This window comes from Dama dama, chromosome 17 (assembly GCF_033118175.1).
Source record: "Dama dama isolate Ldn47 chromosome 17, ASM3311817v1, whole genome shotgun sequence".
In the NCBI taxonomy this organism is placed as follows: Eukaryota; Metazoa; Chordata; class Mammalia; order Artiodactyla; family Cervidae; genus Dama; species Dama dama.
The window spans coordinates 10,920,620-10,942,909 of record NC_083697.1 but is presented as its reverse complement, the minus strand read 5'-3'; the positions used below and the strand labels follow the sequence as shown (position 1 = coordinate 10,942,909).

At 36.5% G+C, this 22,290-nt stretch overlaps 1 protein-coding gene across 2 annotated transcripts in view; it reads right to left on the bottom strand.

Moving 5' to 3' along the window:
- BBS7 (Bardet-Biedl syndrome 7) overlaps nucleotides 1-21,208 on the bottom strand; it is a 36,563-nt gene extending 15,355 nt beyond the window's left edge. For both annotated transcript variants that reach the window (XR_009696471.1, XM_061164099.1), the window contains exons 1-12: nucleotides 21,026-21,208; nucleotides 19,118-19,183; nucleotides 16,939-17,001; nucleotides 15,261-15,436; nucleotides 13,809-13,995; nucleotides 10,943-11,015; nucleotides 10,394-10,510; nucleotides 8,936-9,066; nucleotides 5,138-5,222; nucleotides 4,268-4,370; nucleotides 2,466-2,658; nucleotides 1,037-1,111 (exon numbers count right to left, since the gene is read on the bottom strand). Coding sequence is in view for 1 of the 2 variants with exons in the window: in XM_061164099.1 (XP_061020082.1) it covers nucleotides 1,037-1,111; nucleotides 2,466-2,658; nucleotides 4,268-4,370; nucleotides 5,138-5,222; nucleotides 8,936-9,066; nucleotides 10,394-10,510; nucleotides 10,943-11,015; nucleotides 13,809-13,995; nucleotides 15,261-15,436; nucleotides 16,939-17,001; nucleotides 19,118-19,183; nucleotides 21,026-21,061 (1,305 nt within the window). In the remaining variant the exon portion in view is untranslated. The remainder of the gene's footprint in view (nucleotides 1-1,036; nucleotides 1,112-2,465; nucleotides 2,659-4,267; nucleotides 4,371-5,137; nucleotides 5,223-8,935; nucleotides 9,067-10,393; nucleotides 10,511-10,942; nucleotides 11,016-13,808; nucleotides 13,996-15,260; nucleotides 15,437-16,938; nucleotides 17,002-19,117; nucleotides 19,184-21,025) is intronic.
- Between the last annotated feature and the right edge of the window lie 1,082 nt (nucleotides 21,209-22,290).

Genomic DNA, 22,290 nt, shown 5'->3' with positions numbered 1-22,290 from the left:
TTTGAGAAAAGAAATGACACAGTGATGTTTGTGCTTTAGGAAGGCCTCTTGGATGGGGCTGCACAGCACCTCCTGTGATGGAGAGGCAGTACTGACGGCAGAGAAACTGGAGGATGAATAGTTCAGGCAAGCGTGGTGAGAGCTGGAAGGTTAACAGGAGGGAAAGGGAGCAAAGCCGACAGCGAAGAGCAGGAGGGGGACCTGACGGAAATCAGTGACTACAGTAGTCTCCCCCTTATCTGTGGTTTTGCTTTTTGGGGCTTCAGTTACCCATGGTCAACTGCGGTCTGAAGATATTAAACAGAAAATGCCAGAAATAAGCAACTCGAAAGTGTTGCTTACAGAATCACACACCATTCTGAGTAGTGTGATGAGAACTTGTAATATCCCACTCCATCTCATCTGGGACATGAATCAGTCCTTTCTCCTGCATATTCATGTTGTATATGCTACCTGCCCGTTAGTCACTTAGTAACCATCTCTGTTATCAGATGACATGTTGTGTTCAAGTAACCCATGTTTTACTTAATAGCTCCAAAGTGCAAAAGTAGTGATACTGAAAGAAACACAGTATTATTCAAGGGTCGGAGAAGGCAATGGCACCCCACTCCAGTATTCTTGCCTGGAGAATCCCAGGGACAGAGGAGCCTGGTAGGCTGCCATCTATGGGGTCGCACAGAGTCAGAAACGACTGAAGCGACTTAGCAGCAGCAGCAGCAGCATTCAAGGGTTCCGTACTATTTGTAATTTCAGGCATCCACTGGGGCTTTTAGAATGCACAGTATCTCCAGCAGAAAAGAGGGAGGGATCCACTATACTTGGATTAAACAGATCAGAAAAAGGAAAGAATTTAAAAGAACACTCCAGTTTCTGGATTATCTGAATACAGAGAAAGAGAATACAAACAGATTTTGAGGGAAAGGTTATGGAGGGAAATATTGAAGGAACATTGACTCTAATAGCATTTACAGGTTTTATTCAAAATGGCATAATGAAAATGAAAGCATCAAAAGAATTCTTTATATTTTTTACTCACCTCAGAATCACAGCTGCTAAAGCTGACAACAGCAGAATTTTTATCCACATCAAGTAAATCTATTGGAACATCACTCTACAATCAATATTAAAAGAAAAAGAAAGGTTCAGGCAGAAAACTAGATATTTTCCAATGCATATTTTCTCTTACAGTTCTCTTTGGTTCTAGTTTATGTTAATCTCTAAATATGAGAGTATGAACTCTCTTAACTTATATTTGACAATATGTACTTCTAGAAAATAAATATAATATGAATAAATGTCATATTATGACTTATTTTTTTAATTTGGACTAATCAGAGGTTACAGAATTTAATCTCTCACTGCTCTTTTTCAAGTATAGTCTTCTTAGACCTTTCTGTCAGTGCTAAAAATGCTACCATGGGCTACATATGGTCATGTTTATTATGCATGCTTGCATGATAAGTCGCTTCAGTCATGTCTGACTCTTCGCGGCCCCATGGACTGTATCCAGCCAGGCTCCTCTGTCCCTGGGATTCTCCAGGCAAGAATCCTAGAGTGGGTTGCCATGCCCTTCTACAGAGGATCTTCCCGACCCAGGGATTGAACCCGAGTCTCTTATATCTCTTGCACCGCCAGGCGGGTTCTTTACCACTAGTGCCACCTGGGAAGCCAATGCTTATTCATATCAGTCCATTTTTATAATTTTTTATTTCACCTATAACACAGAAAGAGGGTGATTTTTAATCTACTCTGGAGAGGTAGCTTCCAGGACAATGAGTTTGCACTGTGCTCTGTATAAATGATGCACCTAGAGTTTCTCAGTGTACCAGTCCCTGAGCTAACATTACTTAAGAGAAATTTCTGCCTGTAAGTTTTAATTAACAATCCTCCCTCTCCCCCATATCTTTTCAAACTTTGTCTTCTTCTTCCTCTTTACTCTTATTTTCCCTTCATCCTACTATCATCCCTTTCCACTCTCTATCTTCTAGTATAAGAAAAAAAATAATTAAATATATTGAAAAATGGTGCTATAGATTATTATCTCTAGGTTTCACCCTTCGAAATCATCTGCTTTGCCTATTGACCCATCTGGAAACTGAAAGTTAATGAGCAGTCTGTACTGTAAACTCTTATTTTAGTATTTGGAACTTAAAGATCCTATTCAGGATATTAAATACTAAAGTTTTACAAATCACATCTTTGTTAAAATTTTCCTAAAGGCTATCCAAAGAAAAAAATCCTAAATGTCCTTCCTGAATCTTTCTGAAACTTAAGTTCACTGGCCTTTTGTTTAATATGTATAGGGTGAAAGTAAAGATATAATTTAAATAATCTATAAGAAAACTGATTATCTAATGGAAGATTAAGATAAACGTTTAAAATCACTGTCTAAAAGTGTCCAAAATAATTAGTGGACACTAAAATAGATCCAGTCATAAAACAAAGTAATTACGCATTTTACTTACCTGTATTAAGACATTATCTATCGCTGTCTGCACCTCTAAGATAAGGCTGTAGCTGGCATCATCTTTATTTAATGTAAACTTGTCATTTACACTAAATGAAGGCACTGCTGATTTTGCTTCGCTTGACTGAGAAGACTGTTGATATTTCTCTCTCTCCTGTAGCACTTTATACTGCAGCTGTTCCAATTCAGTCCTAGAGGAAAATATAGAACTTTGTCACCTGTATACTATTTGAGGTCTTCACAATGTTCACAAAAATTTGACAAGACATTTACTTCTGCAAAATGGATTTTTTAATTGGTTGCATTTGAACTATAACACAAATAGAAACAAAATTTTTGCCTATCACTGACCAACTGGTTCCATATTATTTATCTATAATCTAAAAACTTAAATATCTTCTCAGCCCCATACCAGCAATATTAGTAAAGAGTTGTAAGAATCAAGGCAAGCTGTAAATACACACGAGTCTGGTTTCAGTTACATGTAGTACTAATCAGAAGACAAACTGATTGTTCTGGGGTAGAATATCTTAGATTTAATGAGAAGAAACAAAATGTGTGAAATCAATAAACATGTACCTTTCAGAAAAACATTAGAGTAGACAGACAACATAGACTGCAGAGTATCAACGATAATCAAGAGCCAGCTGAAGTTCTACCAAGTCTTGGAGACTGAACTGTGACTGCTTTGAGTTGCTCCAGTTAAAGGGAAAGGCCAAATGCAAACGAAGCAAATAGTAACTGGGAGAGAACAATATGAGGTTTAGCTACCCCAAGTTTAGGGGGAAAGTCTGGGAAGGATCTTGGAAGAGATTTGTGCAATTAACCAAGGAAAAGATTCATTCACTCAAGAAATATTTACTGAGTGACTCTATGAACAAAATAGACATAACCTTCTCATAAGCATACATTCCAGTGAAATCAGGAAGGGGCTGACTCAGTTATAAATATAAGGTATAGTACTGAGGGCATAAGATAGCAATTCATTAACTCTACTTGGTATCCTTACTGCAGAACATTAGAGCTTTCTCTCCTAGTGACTCTGGTGAACTGGTTTGTGGTGAACTGGTGGTGTGGCTTTAGTGAACTAGTACTTGTGGCAATTTGTTGCCTCAAAAACTTCTGTAGCAACTACCACCAAAAAAAGATTGGTTTTCACTCCCCCAAGAAGTTGGCAAGGGCTGAAGCAAGGAGAATAATCATTAAAAGTTTCAGCAACTCCTACTTCTTCACTGTATGAAGCAATTTTCCTTGAGCCCCTTGTCATAGGACTTGTCAAACTGAACAGGCCGTGAAAGTGATCCTTGTGTCTAAAGGAGTCAACATTACTCATTTCCAGTAAGAAAACTTATAAGCCAAAGCTATAGATTTAGAAAGGTCCACAATAGCAGTGAATATTAGAATTAATGAGGAATAGAGCCATCTATATTGGCTACTTTCTAATGTCTATAAAAAAAACACTCTACAGTAGACAAATGCAAAAACATACTCTTAGATTTTTCTTAGATTCTTGATCTAAGAATCTAGATTGTATTTTGTTTTGTTTTCTCTTAGATCAAGAATCTAAGAAAACATCAACATAGAAAAAAACACATAAAAAGTGTATTTCTAACTCCAAATATTAGTCAGCACTTATTGCTAATGTTCTCAAACTGATAAACTTTCACTTAAAAAGGTGATAAACTAATTAATTATATAATTTCTTCCAGTAAAATATATGGTACCAATAAGTAAGAAAAAAACAATAATCACATACTTCATGAAATGAAAAAAAAAAGGCAAACCAAAGTCCAAAATTACCGTAAAGAAGAAATTTTATTCTGCATCTCCTGATTAATTTTTAATTCTTCTCCTGGTCCACTTTCCTTATGAACAGGCTGTGTTGTCAGACCTGTAACCCACCCTGCAGAGATGAATTAAATCGTGTACCATTAAGTGCTGCCAGTGTTAAACACAAAATACATGCTCCTTTGTCCACCAACATCAACCTCACTTAGTTTTGGACTTATTCTTCTTCAAAAAAGCATACGCAAAACAAAACAAAATACAAAAGAAATCAAGCTGGAAGATATACAAACTATAAAGAAATTATTTCAGATACCATTTTTGCTTTGCTTGAAATGCTGTAATACTGCAATTAAAGAAATCCTTTCTTAACTTATAACTTTAGTTTTCAAGGATGAAATAAGTCAACATAGTCTAGCAGATGCAAAAAGGAGCTGATGAGTATGAGTTGCCTTTCAAAAATTACTTTCATGGAAAGTTAAAATCTCATATAACTATTGTGAAAATACAAAAATGACCAACTCAGAAGACAGTAAGTTTTATAAGAAATGTACATAGTAACAAAACAAACTAAATTTCAGTAAATAATAATTTTTAAGTCAAAGGATATCATTTAATTTTCAAAGATACTAGAGATATACTAAACACTTTTAAAAAGCATTAATAAAGAAATTATTTTATAAATCAATAACACTCCTTTCTTTCTTATTTTTAACCAATAAAACTTTTAATGCTAGAGGTAAGAGTTACTTACTAATAAACTTTTTAAAAAAATAATCAAAAGAAATTTATCAAATTTATATTTTTTTCAAAAGCAATTTATCAAATTTATATTTTTTATGATTGATTCATTCAATGAGCTATTACCATTTCCATTTGCTTTACCTGAGTATGTGGATACCACGATTTCGTCATAGCCGTCTTTCCCTACACAACCACCCTGGATTGATGTGACACTCTCAGACAATGCCTACAATGAATTTAAGATCAAGCACATCATCAATAAAATTTCACAAAGTTAAATAAGCTACAAAACTTATTTTCCTATCTCCCAACATTCAATATAATTTTACTGAATACTTATTAAGACACTGAGATTGAAAGGTGAAAATCCTGCACAAGTGGCCAGAAATTCCAGTGTTTTTAATATGAGGAAAGGAGACTAAGAATGACTCATCTACCTGTGTGTACCACCCCACTACAGTAGTCATCAATAAGCAAAGATCATTTATTTATAAGAGGAAGTTCTTTTTTAAAAAACATTACATAAGCAAAACTCTTAACACATTTAGTTTATTATCTGAATTCTACAGACCACTTCTCATGTGTTTTCTCCAAGTAGCTTTTTAGAATAAAGAAAATGATAGCTAACATGGGACCTTTAGGGAATTTGCTATTATGGAGAGAAACCATGTTTTTCAGGAGTTTATATCTCTTTAAAGCAATACTTCCCAAACTTGTCTGACAATAATTACTTGGATGAGTCAACCAGGAATCTATGTTTTTAACAAACACTCTAGGTCAGTGGCTTTCAAGTTATTTGAAAAGTAATCAATAAGTTTTATACTGCACAACAACAGAAATAACTTAAAAGGCTTAAGTACTGTACTCTGTATTGTACTCTGATATATTCTAATCTATTCTCTTTCATTAAGAAAAAAAATGGGCTGGCAACCCTTTAATGGGTTTGACCAGAAGCTCTGCTAGGTAACTCTTACTAGGCAAAGCCCAAAACCATTGTTCTAAAGGAGAAGGTAGAGGGAATGGACACTAGCAGCAAAAATGTAGAAGGCAAACCACTGAGCTATTCCGCAAATCAGACTATCTTAGCTGTTCCTGAGCTAACTACCTGAGGGATCCAAGTAACAGAGGCTTGATTAAATATTTGCATAAAGTTAGGTTCATAAGTGCATCTTTTTCCTTTGGCCATGCTGCATGGCTTGCAGGACCTTAGTTCCCCTACCAGAGATTGAACCCATGCCCCATACAATAGAAGCATAGAGTCCTAACCACTGGACTGCCAGGGAAGTCTTTGGTATAAGTGCATTTTTAATGAGCGTCCCAGTGTACTTAATATACACTAGAATTTTTTGAACTTGTTTGTTCATGTTCCTGCTAAAGTTAATTCTGAAAAAAACAAAACTGTATCCATTCCTGTGTACATTTTTAAACTTTCAGATTTTCATCACTACTATATTTAAATTATTTAACTTTTAGTCTTTGCTTTCTGACTTCTGAAGTTTTTTTTAATCTTGTTCAGGAAATTCTCTTATCACCAATATTATAAGAACTATGTTCTTATTATTTCATTTTGTTACTGTTTTTAGCCATCTTCCTTTCTTCTCTGCCTCCCACCCTCCCTCCCTCCCTTTCTTCTCTTCTTTTATCTATTTATTTTTGGTTGCGCTGGGTCTTTATTGCTGCTTGTGGGCTTTCTCTTATTGCGGAGAGTCGGGGCCACCCTTTGCAGGTGTGCGGGGGCTTCTCCCTGCGGTGGCTTCCCTTGTTGCGGAGCACAGGCTGGAGGCACATGGGCTTCAGCTGCTGCAGCTCACGGGCTTAGCTGCTCCGAGGCATGTGACATCTTCCGGGAGCAGGGATTGAACACATGTCCCCTGCATTAGCAGGCGGATTCTTAACCACTGGGGCAACAGGGAAAGCCCCTCAAGTGACTATTAATTATAACTTACTCTCTCCTCACTTAGAAGTACCTTATTTAACCTAATGTACTCAGAAAAAGTTAAAAAATTTAAAAAACTGTAATTTCTACATTTTTTTGCCAATACAACATTTTAATGAAATTCATTTACTTTATGTACTTCAGGTATCTTTTTATAAAAGTACTAGAGTTGCAGAATTAGTTAATTCAACTTATATTTTGTAAAACCAGTCACACATCATAAAACAAGAGATCCTAGGCAACATAGTATAGACATGGCTTATCTAAGTAACAACATAGTATGCTAATTAGGGGAATTCACAAAAAAAAGACCATGGTCACGGTGCAAAATATTGGTGAGTAAATACATATTTATAAGTTTAAGTTAAAATGTGATGTTTAGGATTCCCCAGGTGGTCCGGTGGCTGTGAGTCTACCTGCCAATGCAGGGGACACAGGTTCGATCCCTGCCCCAGGAGGACTCCACATGGTGTGGCAGGTGCAACTAAGCCCTTGCGCCACAATCCCCGAGCCCACACGCCACAACTACTGAAGCCTGCACACTTAGAGCCCATCCATGCTTTGCAACCAGGGAAGCCACCACAGGGAGAAGCCCACGCGCCCCAACGAGAGAGCAGCCCTACTCAATGCAACTGGAGAAAGCCAGCATATGGCGACGAAGACCCAGTGCAGCCAAAAATACATTAATTAAAAAATATATTTTTAAATGCAGTATTTAAGGTATGCGTATATTATCTTTTTATGATCTGCTCCTTAACTTTTTTGATTAACCAACTGTCAATCCAGACTGTGTCAGAAAAGAGGACTTCTCCTGATTAGAAAGACAACAAAGTGAGTGACATCATGAATGAAGATGAGACAACAAATTTGCAGCCTTAACATAATGTGAAAGCAGTACCTCTATCATCAAACAGAAGAAAGACTTGAAAGACATTCCTGTCTTTTAGTGCCACACCTGGCAAAGGGGACACATGCTATGTCATTACTGGCATTTGGAAAAGAAGTCAAAGAGGAGACTTGGGGTCTAAATAGGAAAGTTTCCCAGGGGTTAATGAGAAAAACCAAGAGATCCCCAACACAGGATTATTATGTACTTTTAAGCCTAAACTATTATTTGCATCATTATCAAGGTGACTTTTTATACCAAAGTAAGATGAATATGAAATATACCTAGAAAATATGTTGTATAATGTTTTTATCCCCATGTTATCTATATAATACTATACTTTATCTGTGCACCAAAACATCTATATTTACTGACAAGCAATTAAAGGAGGTACTGGGAGAACTCCTATCACAATTAGAGAAACTAGACAAAGAAAGAAAAGTTGATACTGAGTTGTGGCTTTTTGTTGTTCTTAAACAGCCTCAACACATCACACGTGAGGCAGAAGAGGGAAACCCTGGACAGGAGAACACCACTTTACGAACATGAAAGATTCAGTTTATGCGAGAATGCATCTCCATGTGACTCCATACCTTGGGATAAAGAAGCCTAATTATGCTTAAAATTTGTAAGCTAAAAATTACTCTTATCTAGTATTTCTCCTTTTACAGTGGACCTTGGGTGACTAAAAGTGAAATTGCTACTTCATCCTCTCTGTTTAAGGATATTTTTTTATATCATCTTAACAATATAAAGTTTATTCTCCAAACCTTATTACTTGAAAACAACACAATCTCATTTATGTTACCCAAACATATAAATGTTACTCCTATAATGCATTATGCATGAAAGAAACTAAGGTAAAATATTTAATACTTTAGATATAGAATATTTAGAAATCAAATGAAAAAGTAATTTATTGTTCAGCTTGAGGGCAATATCTATTATTCAAACATAAGAGCAGTCTAGACAAGATTTAGATAATATCAAAGCAGCAATATTTTAAGCCAAACATAAGACTTTAACATAATCATTTAATAAAACACAAACTGTCAGCCATTTCTATAATTGTTTGATGAATGATAAACATAGATAGTCTTCTTAAAAATGAACTTACATGATCAAATCGTAGAACAGGCTCATTGGCATTATCAAAACTATATACTTCCACCATTCCATCATCTCTTCCAACAAGTAAATCTTTAACCCCATCACCCACAATGTCAAAGCTGTCAACACACAAAATACCTTTAAAAAAAGGTAAGTGATAAATTAGCAATAATACTGATATTGCTGTCAAATATACTAACTATGAATGAAAAAAAATCTATATATCAGAGTAGGGGGGAAAAAACCCAGTAAATTACACCTATAGCAATAACTTCCTAATTCAATTCCTTGTGTCTAATTTCGACCTGCTTCCAGGCAAATCCACTCTCTATGGAGTGTTTTTGTTTGAGTTTTGGTAAATTAGATCACATCATATTCCCACTTACAGTTTTCCAATGACTCCCCACTGCACCTAGACTAAAATTCAAACCCTTTAACAAGGCTCCCAAGGACCTACATGACTTGGCCTTAGCCTACCTCTGACTTCATTTCATGCCATATTTAGCCACACTGGTCTTCCTTCTGTTCCTCAAATGAATTGAATTTACCTCTCCCTCAAGTTCTCTGCCTTTATTTTTTCCTCTTCCCAGACATTCTTTTCCCTTAAATGTTTTGCATTGTTAACACATTTTCTCATCAATCAGATTTCATGCTGTATTTATAAACAGCCATCCAAATTTACCAAGTCAGATAAAAATTCCCCTTAGAAAGGTATAAATTCCTTAGAAAAAAAGGAATATTCTCTGATCTCATTGTACTTCTTTGACTCACACCAAGTACTCCCAAATTCCAATTAATTCCCTACAGCAAACAATGAAAACTGGATTTGAGCAGAGATTGATCCTATAGATAAACATTAGCCCGTAAAAGCCTACCCATCCCAAATTACTGTTAGTATATCCTGTGTGTGCTCAGTAGTTGACTTATGCCTGACTCTTTTCCAACCCCTTGGGCTGTGGCCCACCAGGCTCCTCTGTCCATGGGACTGTCCAGGCAAGAATACTGGAGTGGGTCGCCACATCCTACTCCAGGGGATCATCCTGATCCGCAGACTGAATCAGTATCTCTCATGTTTCCTGCGCTGGCAGGTGGATCCTTTACCACTGAGCCACCTGGGAAGCCCCATTAGTACATCTTACTTTAAAGAATTACAGCAGAACTGATAGACCTGCTAAATACACAAATAGTAAATAAACATGTGGTGGCTCTGTAAATGGCTAGGCCTGCTCTACCCTACGAATAAAGAAAGCAGGATGAACTATGCAATGCAGGTTGATCTAGTTATCTACCTGTTTGGGGCCGAGCACCATGCAGCAGGCAGGGTCTTAGTTCTCCGACCGGGATCAAACTCATGCTCTTGGAAGTGAAAGCGTGAAGTCCTAACCACTGGACTGCCAGGGAATTCCCAGGATATTCTATTCAATAATCACTAAAATTCAGAATCTGAGTTACATAAAAAACATACCTCCCCTCTTTTTCTCATTTCGAATTTCCCACTTGTGGATTGGTTTGGTTGTAGTGATCTGAATAAGCCCAAGTTTTCCATCTGACGTTCCAAACAAAAGGTCTTCTCCAGAGTCACCTAGTTACAATTAAAGTCAACATATTACGGTTGTCTCACAGCTCACACTCTTCCTTTAAAATTAAAATACTTTCATATATATTGGATTCCATATAAAAATCTCATTTAAAATATTATGAAAAGACAGATTTTAATTAATTTTTACTTATTTTAGAAAGATGGTTATACATTCACAGAATTTTATAACCATAAGAGATGGTTTCCTCATTAACTAATTTTAAGATGAGGAAACTGAAAAGTAAAGTTCAGTGACTCATTACAGTTAGCTACTGGCAAGTTAGAAGACAACTTTCTCTATTTCAGTTCAAGTTCTTTTTACAGTTTCCCGTTTTCACTTAATATATAGTTAAATGATTAAAACCCTGAAACATCTAAACTTAAATAACATAACTCACTCCCTTATTTGATTGTCAAAAATCAAACCCTGATTACCGCCATTTCCATTGTGTAGGGCTAAAACAGTAGGTGGGCCAGGAACTTCAATTTCATACATCACATCAGATCCCTGAAGGAGAACAAGTATTTTAAAACTAAAACAGAATACAAATTGAAAATACTGATAATAAAAGGATTCATAGATAACATCAATATTCATATAAAGAACTCTAGAATAAAACAATTGAAAAAAACTAGATTGTGAATATTAACTTTTATTTGTTAGCAACTTTGCATGTTGACTCATTTTATATATATATATATATAAAGAGCAAGGAAATAAGTATTTCAAGTATTCTCCACTTTGAATAATTTTCACTTTAGGTATTTTGCATGAAAACTTGACACTGGTAAATTTCCCTATCAAAACTTTCTAGGAACAAGCTTTTTCTTCTGCCCTAACTTGGGGCACATTCAAACAGACTCAAAGTTACTTCCTAAGGAAAATTCTGGCCTTGCCTTTGTGTATCTCCAAAACCCACTCTAGGAAAAGGCAGAATGCCCTGCTATTTAGATAAGAAAACAAGTTAAATTCTGTCTTTTTTTCAATTTTGTCACTTATTAATGCTTTAATTTGGTGCATAGTATTTGTGAAGCTGTTGAAGAATGAGGTAGAAGTATTAAATTCACAAAGAAAAAATACGATAAATCTCTCAATGAAGAAACATTTGCAAAATTACAGTAAATCTGATATACCATTTTGTTTAAAGATTTTAAATACATATAGAATATATGAGTCATATGCTTTATACTTTATTTAAAATAACATTAAATATTCACAGATATCTGTATCTAACTATATAAACACAAAACTGTATCTAACTATATAAACAAACTGTTTTAAAAAGGCTACCTGTGGGGTAATGGATTGCATACAGAGGCAGAGGGGGAGTAGGGAAAAAGTGTGCAGGTCGGAGGAAAGACTTCAACTTTTTACTTTCCACAGTAAGCACATGGATCACTGGTTAAACAAAGCAGAATCCTAGAATTCAGTCAGATCAATTTCTAAATGGATGTGAGTCAGCTCCTATTAAAAGCCTTACTCAAAAAACTCATATTTGGGAGCATAGGCTAGGGGAAAGATCAATCATTCATACTCCTAGAGAGAACCTTGAACATTACTTTAATTACCCATAGGGGAAAAAAAAAGAACTGATGTCTAAACATAGAGCTGATTCATTTCTGTACAGCAGAAACTAGCACAACGTCGTAAAGCAAATAAACATCAATAAAAATTAATTTTAAAAAAGGGGGGCTGAGGCTGAGAAATGGCCATCTGGTAGTACAGAATAAATAGCTAGACTTTTTGTTCAACTGCACTATCATCATCCTAAATTTTGATCCAATTAATTCATCCATTACATTTATGTTTAAACTTTCATTACATTTTTGTCATTTACATTTAAACTTTGTTTTATGGGTCCTGGGTGTGTGTATGTGTGCGTGTGAGAGAGAGTGTGTCTATTTTATTGAAAGTCACTTTCAGAATTCTTTGGTGGTCCAGTGGTTAGGACATTGCACTTTCACTGCCAAGGGTCTGAGTTCAATCCTTGATCAGGGAACTAACACCCCACAAGCTGCACAGCAGGGTCAAAAAAAAAAAAAGTCACTTTCAAGAAGACAGTTGTAACTAGTATTATTAATAACAATGGCCTTAAATAGTTGCTTTAGCCAATCACAGTTTTTAATAGGAATATAAAGATAATAAATGATTTTTCAAATATTTACTGAGTGCTTATTCTGTTCAACATACTGTCATAAATGCTGGATAAACTCAGATGATACAATCTTGATCTCAACTCTCCCTTGTTAAAGCCTAACACCTTCTCCCCAACCAAACTTCCTCTTTTAGTTTGATTCTCGGGGAGAGGAGAGGGTGATAGAAACATTCAGAAAACTAATATCATGGCATCCGGTCCCATCACTTCACGGCAAATAGATGGGGAAACAGTGGAAACAGTCACTGACTTTATTTTTTTGGGCTCCAAAATCACTGCAGATGGTGACTGCAGCTATGACCAACCTAGACAGTATATTAAAAAGCAAAGACATTACTTTGTCGACAAAGGTCCGTATAGTCAAAGGTATGGTTTTCTAGTAGTCATGTATGGATGTGAGAGTCGGACTATAAAGAAAGCTGAGTGCCAAAGAATTGATGCTTTTGAACTGTGGTGTTGGAGAAGACTCTTGAGAGTCCCTTGGACTGCAAGGAGATCCAACCAGCCCATCCTAAAGATCAGTCCTGAATATTCATTGGAAGGACTGATGCAAAAAACTGAAACTCCAGTACTTTGACCACCTGATGTAAAGAAATGACTCATTAGAAAAAACCTTGACACTGGGCAAGATTGAAGGCAGGAGGAGAAGGGGACACCAGAGGATGAGATGGTTGGATGGCATCAGATTTGATGGACATGAGTTTGAGCAAGCTCCGGGAGTTGGTGATGGACAGGGAAGCCTGGCGTGCTGTAGTCCATGGGGTCACAAAGAATCATACACGACTGAGAGACTGACCTGAACTGAGGGTGATAGATGAAAAGAAAAATAAAAGCGGGGAAGTAAATGTAGCAAAGGTACTACATTCTAATTGAATTAACTCAGATATCATGTATGGGGTGAAGGGGACAAAAGTGTCCTTTTTTCCATATATGCCTCTCTAAAAACTTGCTAAAGATTTCAACACACTTGCTTCAAGTAAAAAAAAAAAGTTAGTCAAGTAAAACATTAAAAAAATTTTCAGATATAATTTTAAGATATTTAAAGTGGTAGTGGTCACTAAAGTAATTTATCTCAATTATACATTGTTCATCAATATTTACATGCCTAAATTATGAAAAACTATAAAAATGCAAACAACAGTAACCTGTAGAACTCGGAGTACTCTGTCCTGGCAGGCCAACACCGGTACTTCACGAAGGAGTCTTTCCACTGGAAGGCAGATGACATCATTGATTTTGTCCCCAGAAAGGTAATAATGTTGGTCTTTGCAGTCACAATAATGGTTATAGATGTAACTTGCACAGAGAAAAAGGTCTGAGCCAGATATGTGCCTGAGAGTATGAAAAGTAATTTAAGACATCCACATTTTAAAAAATAAGCATAAGAGACTCCTGAATTATTCTCAGAGATGAAAACAAAAGTTTATTTATTTACAGTTTACTATCATTTTATCACAGACTCAGAGAACACAGTTTGTTTTCATTTCCCATACTTAATTTCTAGCCTTTTGGTATAGCCATGATTTTGAAAGCTGAAAATGAGGTTCTTAAGGCCTCGAACTTCTCAAATATTATGTTCAGAAAAACTGTAAACAAAGAGGGTAATACAAAGACGGTGATAACGGTAATTCACCTGTCTATACCTGAAGACAATTAATATATCAAAAAGTAGGTTTCTTTTTAATGTGTGCTATATGCCAAGCACTGTCCTAAGTGACTTAAATATTATATTAGCTCAATCCTCATAACTCTATAAACTAGGAACAATGATTCCTAGTTTATACAATTATCCCTTTTTAAGAGGAATAATATTAATAAAATGTGAAGTAACTTGCCTAAACGCACAGTAGACAGTAGATTGGATTGCAACTCAGGTAGCTTTAACTCGACAGTTACCTTTCTTGCATGCTCAGTCATTCAGTTGTGTCTGACTCTTTGCAATCCCATGGGCTGTAGCCCACTAGGCTACTCTGTCCATGGAACTTTCCAGGCAAGAATACTGGAATGAGTGAGTGAGTTGCCATTTCCTACTCCATATCTTTCTTACTACCACACTAAATAGAATGAGGCTATCTAAACTGAATCGACCTGAAACTAAATAATAAACAGTGGAAAAAAATGATTTCATTAGAATTTTAACTTGAAAAAAGAAATAAGTTCATTTAAAATTATATTTAATAAAATTTATATAATCATAACTGTATTCTAATTCTCAGAGTGAATCAAGTTTTCATTGGGGGAGGTAAAATATTTGACAAAAATTATATCCTAGTAATATTATTTTCATTAGATAGCTATCATCACCTGTGATCATAAAGAGGATATTTATTTGAATGTAAATATCTGGAGAGTTTTTTCACTTCTTTTATACTTTGGTTATGAATCATAACTGAATATAAATACCATAAATGTCTTGAAAAGATTTCAATAACCAATTGATTATATATTGATTCCAGGTCAAATTCAGTTTCTGACTCATAAAGTATTTTTAGTTATTTCCTAGATAACCTATTAAGATATGATACTTAATCAGATGTTTGTCACCTATCCAAAATATTATAAATGGACATGTAAAAATAAAGAGAGAATAAACATACATAGCTTTAATGCTTTCAGTGAGGTTTGTTTCAAAAGAGAGGAACTGTTTTCCTCTCTTTGTGAAGCCTCTAATTTCGGATCCTGCAGCAATAAAAATTTTCTCCTGGGGTGTATTAAGAACCCCTCCTAGTTCCAATCTTGCAATCTTCTGCCCAGGTAAAGTCTTGAACACTGTCTGCAAAAATTGTTAAGGGAAAAATTAAGTACACAAACTTATTGCAAATATTTTCCTTTACCATAAAAAATGTGGTGATTTTAAACTTACAAAAGTTTATAGTTTTACTATATAGGAAAACTTGTAGATACAAATGTGCTTACTTCAATCATCTTGTGGATTTTTTTGCTAAATGTCTTCACACATTATAATGTTTATTCCCACACATATTTCAATAACATCATTAAAATCTAAATTCTTGCAACTCAAAGTAGGGCTCACTAAGAAGCAGCACAGCATAACTTTACTTATTAGAAATTCAGACCCTCAGGCTCAACTGCAGATCTGCTGAATGAGAATCTGCATTTTACTGAGACTCCCCATCTGGTTCCAATGGACATGTTTTTACACTTTAATCATCTTTTTATGGGCTTCCCTGGTGACTCAGCTGGCTAAGAATCTGTCTGCAACGAAGGAGACCTGGGTTTGATTCCTGGGTTGGGAAGATCCCCTCGAGAAGGAAACGGCTACCTCCTCCAGTATTTTAATCATCTTTTTAAAACTAATTTCTCATGGTTCCCTTACAATTTTACAAATTTTAGTAGTATAAACAAAGGAATACAGAATTTACTGAAAACCCGAGTGTATAACTTCATCTCTCTCTAATTGGAAGTACTTGCATTATTAATTTCTATTTTATTATTGGCATCGGTTTCTTCCTTCACCCTCAATGCCTTTATACACAGAGAATAAAGTATCTGGAAGAATATATGGATAATGGAAACACTGAATTTCTGATAGTTTTTACCAGCTTCATCTTTTTGCAAATTCCATATAAGGTATAATGAAGGTAAGCGTTCACATCTCAGACCTATCACTTTAAAACTACAGTCTGTATACATGATAATGTAATAATCACTCCTTGACGAGGCTGTATTAAGTGGTAAAGATGATGCGATGGTCACGTCCAGGTTGCGCTCTGTTATGTAAGACTCTATCTTAGCAGACTGGACAGACTTTCCCATTGGCCTGAAGAAGCAGGTTGCCATGTTGTGAGAGGGCCTGTGAGAAGACCATATGGCCAGGAAGTGTGGGGGCCTCACATGATGAAAGCAGGCCTGGGCCTGGAGACAGCAATAAAGTGGGGATCTCAGTTCAATAGAAATAAACAACTGAATTCTTTAAACAACCATGTGGGCATGGAATAGGACCCTGAGCTGCAGAAAGAAATTGAGCCTGGCTAACATGTATGTTGCAGCCACATGAAGCCTCGAGACTGGATTCCTGTCTCTGAGAGATAATAAATGTGTTTCATTGTTAGCCCCTAAATTTGAGGTAATTTGTTACACAGCAGAAAAAAACTAATATATCACCTTAGAGTGTCAAAGATGTTCTACAAACAGCTAGCAAATGACTCTTATGCTGCCTGAAGTCTCATACTTCATATCACTACTTCCTTTAACCCATTTTTCATTGTGCTTTAGAAAAAGCTCAACCTGGGAGTATTCAAAACATACACATACCACTGCTTCTCCCTTCTTCATGCCAAAGCACATAACTACTCCATCATGATCCCCAACAACCACCTGTAACAGATTAAAGAGAATCTTAAAATTACTGTTATTATGCCTTATTAACTTATATGGGGAAAACAAGATCCACAATATATAAATTATAATTTTAAAAAATAGAGATCAGAAAACCTAGTAAAGACAGCCCTACAAAAAAATATTCACTAAAGAATTAGAAGAAAGGGCCAAAGAGAAGCCCATGGGAGTTACAGAAGTAGCTGGTTTCCTACAAGGTAAAGAGAACGAGAGAATACAGATGGATTTGGCAAGGAGGTGACTTTTTCCCCATCACCAGGGCATAAGAATGTTGTAAGACTAATTTTTAAAACATTATCAAAATAAGTTTGTGACAGACCTACTTGATATTTTTGAAAGCTTTTTTAGTTTTTTTAATTTTTATTGAATATAGTTGATTTACCTAAATAAAAGCTTTTGCACAGCAAAGGGAACCATAGAAAAAAAGAAAAGAAAATCATCTATCGAAAGGGAGAAAGTATTTGCAAATAATATGAGTAATAAGGGGTTAATATCCAAAATATATAAACAGCTCATACAACTAAATATTAGAAAGACAACCTGATTAAAAAATGGGCAGAAGACCTGAATAAACATTTTTCCAAAGAGGAAATGAAAATAGCCAACAGGGACATGAAAAGATGCTTAACATCACTAATCATCAGAGAAATACAAATCAAAACCACAATGAGATATCACCTCACACCTGTCAGAATGGCTATCATGAAAAATAACATAAATAACAAATGCTGACAAAGATGTGGAGAAAAGGAACTCTTGTACTCTGTTGGTGGGAATATTAATTGGTGCAGTCACTGTAGAAAACAATATTGAATTTTCTCAAAAAACTAAAAACAGAACTACTATATGACCCAGAAATGCCACTCCTAGGCATATATCTGAAAAAACCAAAAACATGAATTCAAAAAGATATATGCACCCCAATGTTCATGGCACTGTTTATCATTGCCAAGATATAGAAAGAACATAAGTGCCCATTAACAGATGAATGGATAAAGAATACTACTCAGTCATAAAAAAGAATGAAATTTTCCCATTTGCAACAACATGGATGGACTTAAAGGGCATTATGCTAAGTGAAATAAGTCAGACAGAGAAAAACAAACCATATATCATTTGTATGTGGAATTTGGAAAACTCAGCAAACTAGTGAATATAACAAAAAGTAGCAGAGTCACAAATATAGAAAACAAACTACCAGGGGTTACCAGTGGGGACAGGAAAGGAGGAAGGGCAACATAGGAGTCGGGATTGAGAGACACAAACCAGTATGTGTAAAATTAGGCACAAGGATATACAGTGTAACACAGAAAACAGAGCCAATATTTTATAATAACTATAGATGGAATATAATGTTTAAAAATTATGAATCACTTTATTGCACACCTGTGACTTACATAATATTGTACACCAACTATATTTCAATAAAAAATAAACTGATAAAGTGATCTTAATAAAGTGACCTTAAAAATACTATAAATGAGTCCTAAGACCAAAAAGTTTGAAAAGTGTTGCTTTAGTAGACTGAATACAAGACATGATAATCAAAAATCTGTTGATTTACCTTGATAAAATGTATTATATGGTAATACTGCATTTATTTTGCAGCTATTAAAGAATCCCATTAGTCTACTAAGAAATTATATTGTCTTATAGAAATTACAGGATTAATATTTCTATAAAAATAATCAATATTGTTAGTTAAATATAAAGTTTAAAAAAGTTACTCTTAAAAATATGACAAAGTTTTTTAAAAGTATTTTCTCTACAGCATATTGTGTTTTATATTTCTTTTTTCATATATACAATCTGGTATGCACAAGTACACTCAGGGAAAATTATTCCCAGAAAAATAGAACATAGTTTTCAACTAGTTTGCTAATACTATTTACTGATTGTACATGATACTTATAATGTACAAGAAAATTACTGTATATAAGTGTCCCTTGGTATTCAAACCTCTGTTCAAATTAAGAGAAATCCATTTCCACTTTAGCTTTGAAATTTAAAAAAAACTTACCAATAAAGAAGGACATATAAACCTCTCCTCTGTAAGAGCTAGAGAGATATGGCGGAAGCAGTGTCTCTACATTACCTTTTGTGTGGCTGTATGTTTTGAGGCAGGAAGTAGCTTCATAGTCTTCTGAGAGGTCACCCCCACCTAAGGAAACAGATCAACTGCCTAGTGAATGTTTTCTGAGACACTAATTTAAAGTTACACCTCAAAGAGTAAAAGGACCAGCAGATTCTAATCATAGTAAGCCTTAGTTTTTTAATTGCAATTAGTGATATGAAATAACTGTTATCAGCAGTGAACTTATTTTCTAATGAAATATGCCACAAAAGTCAGAATATAGGAAACAATCAAAAGCAGTAAAATTCACACTATAAAGTTGTCAAGTCAAACATAATTATGTGACATTACTGGTAAGGTACTTCACACACAAAAATTATATCTAGAAGCCTTTTTTTACAACTTCATACAGCTATTAAAGAAGAGTTTGTAATGAAAAATCTTTAGAAATAGATTATTGAAAATGGAACAGAGATTTTTGCTAAGACACCAACATGCTGATGACAATGACATCCAATCTAACTGATGATGAAGATCATTTTACAAAAGGTACAGAAGATGAAAACAGCATGGTTTGCTCAGCAGAGAAATGTCACTAGTTGGGCATGGTTAGGGGAGGAGAATGGGACCAAAGAGAGAGAAATTGAGACAATAGACCATGAAAGAATTTACATATTGTACATACAGATCTATCCTGTTATTCTGTATTCTATGGAATAGTGTTAAAGTTTAAACTAGTCTACTTAGATTTGTATTTTTGAAACATCAGTCTAGCCAGTGTTGTGAAGGATGGGTTGGAGGGAGGTGACGATGGAGGCTATTTCCATTATCCAAGAGATGAGGACTGAACTGGGGATAACAGAGATGGAGGAAGAAAACGTGACAGATTCAGCAGATACTTTCGAGATAGAAACAGCAAAATGTGGTGACCAGATATATATGGAAGATATTAAGGTGGGAAGTATCCGGCATAAGTCTCAAGTGGCAGGACAAACATTTGTACCATTAGCCAAAAGAGGATTACTGGGAAAGGGGATGGAGAAGAGGGAAAGTCTAGGGCTGAAATACTGAGAGGCAGGGTGGTGTAACAGAGACTTTGTTTCACAGAGGAACCGCATCAGTTTGGCTATTATGCAAATTACCTTCTCTGAATCCCTTTGATCGTCACGTACCGACTTTGAGAATTTTTGTGAAGGAAAATATATCTGAAGTTCCAATACTTTGGCCACCTGATGCTAAGAGCTTACTCACTGGAAAAGACCCTGATGCTGGGAAAAACTGAGGGCAGGAGAAGGGGATGACTGAGGATGAGATGGTTGGATGGCATCACCTACTCAACAGATATGGGTTTGAGCAAGCTCCAGGAGATAGTGAAGGACAGGGAAGCCTGGCGTGTTGCATGCAGTCCACGGGGTCCCAAAACGTCTGACACGACTGAGCGACGAACAACAATAAAATATATGTACAAAAGGTAAGCTCTGAGAATAAACTAGACCCTCGAAAACGGCTACCATTGCTTTTATTACGATCCGGGTCGCCAGGTCCAGCTCACAGTAAGAAATACGTGTCTGGCCCTGGGGACAAGAGACTGGGTAGAGAAGGAGAGTCAGGAGTTTGAACCCCACAGGTAGCTGCAGCCAGAAGGGCGGAGAAGGGCCTTGGTGAGGAATCCGGGATCGCGTCAGGACACTCGGAGCATCTGCAGGACGCCGGCACACGGGGCGGGGCGGCGGTTCTCCTTCTTCCCAAGCGCCGGTGGACCGGCCCCGCGGACAAGCCTGTGCGGACGGCGTCTGGAGGGCTCCACTCACACCCGCTCCTTCGCCGCTCGGCTCCCACAGACCGCAACAAACGGCAGTGGAAGGATCGAATCCTCTCTTAGAGCGGGGCTCACCTCGCGCAGCGTCGGCCCCAACCCCTCAGGTTTACCTGCAAATAATCCGCTCGGTTTAGATTCAGATCCATGACGGCGGCACGGACGCGGCGGACAGCGCCGGGCCAGGCAAGGTGGGTCAAAGAGCGCGGTATCCCAGACTTCAGGGGAAAATGCTGGCGACTCCGTTGAGGGGTAACGCCAGCTACTGCGGGTTCAGTGGGGGATGCAAAGGCGGAGCGTCGGGGCAGCGGCGTCCTGCGTGACGTCAGGACGTTCCTGCGAGTGGGCTCCGGAGGGATTAAGCCCCGCCCACCTCCCGACAGACCGCCCACTGACTGAACCCGCTCCAATGAGAGGCGGAGAGGAAAGGAGGGCGGGGCTCAGGAGACCTCAGAAGAGTGGTTTCCAGGGAGACCGAGACGCTGACGAGCTACGACGCCGCTACTGCCCTGAGCCCCGTCTAAGTCTTTGTAAGTGGAGCCCTGACTTGAAGCAAGGGTAGATTCTGACCTCTTTCACCGCCCCTGGAAAGGATCCCTCACAGAAATATCTTTCACCGCCGTAGGAGTTAGTTTACAAGCAGCAGTTCTCGAACTTTTGGCCCTAGGACCCCTTTACAAAGCTCTTATAAACTGTTGAGGACTCCAAAGACGTTTGTTTATATGAATTATCTGTTGATACCAAGTAGAACTAAATTTCTAAAAATAATATTGAAAAAATAATGAACTCATGTATATATTTTAATGAAAAATCATTCTTTTCTAAAATAAAAGTAAAAAGACTGGCTTTGTTTGCAAATCTATTGACTGCCCACCTGAAGAGTAAGCAAGGGAGTCCCAGATCTACTTCTGCATACCATCTATTGGTATATGTAGTTTTTGTTCTTGTTACTGTAAGTATATGAAGAAAATGAGGCCCAAACTCAACAAGTGGTAGTTTTTGAAAAGTTAGTTGCAGTGTGGAATGTGGCTTCATTTAACAAACAGACTTTTGAGGATGTTGTATATGTCATCAAAGATTCCATCAGAAAAATTTTGAAGTGTTGGAAAGTTTTCAGCCTCAGATGATGGACACAAATTCTAATTTGTGCTTAAAAGTTTGAATTTTAAGCATTGGCAACAAATGTCAATTATTTTCCTTTAAATGATAGTTTCCCTTCTTGAATTAACAAGGAAGTGTATGCCAAGTAGCCAAGTCTAAATAACCATAATTTGCCTGTCAGTCATGCTTTAAAAAAAAAAAGTACCATGAAAACAATCAGTGAATTCAGCCAGCAACTCAAATAATCTTCCAAGTGCTTTTCCTTGAAACAACTAAT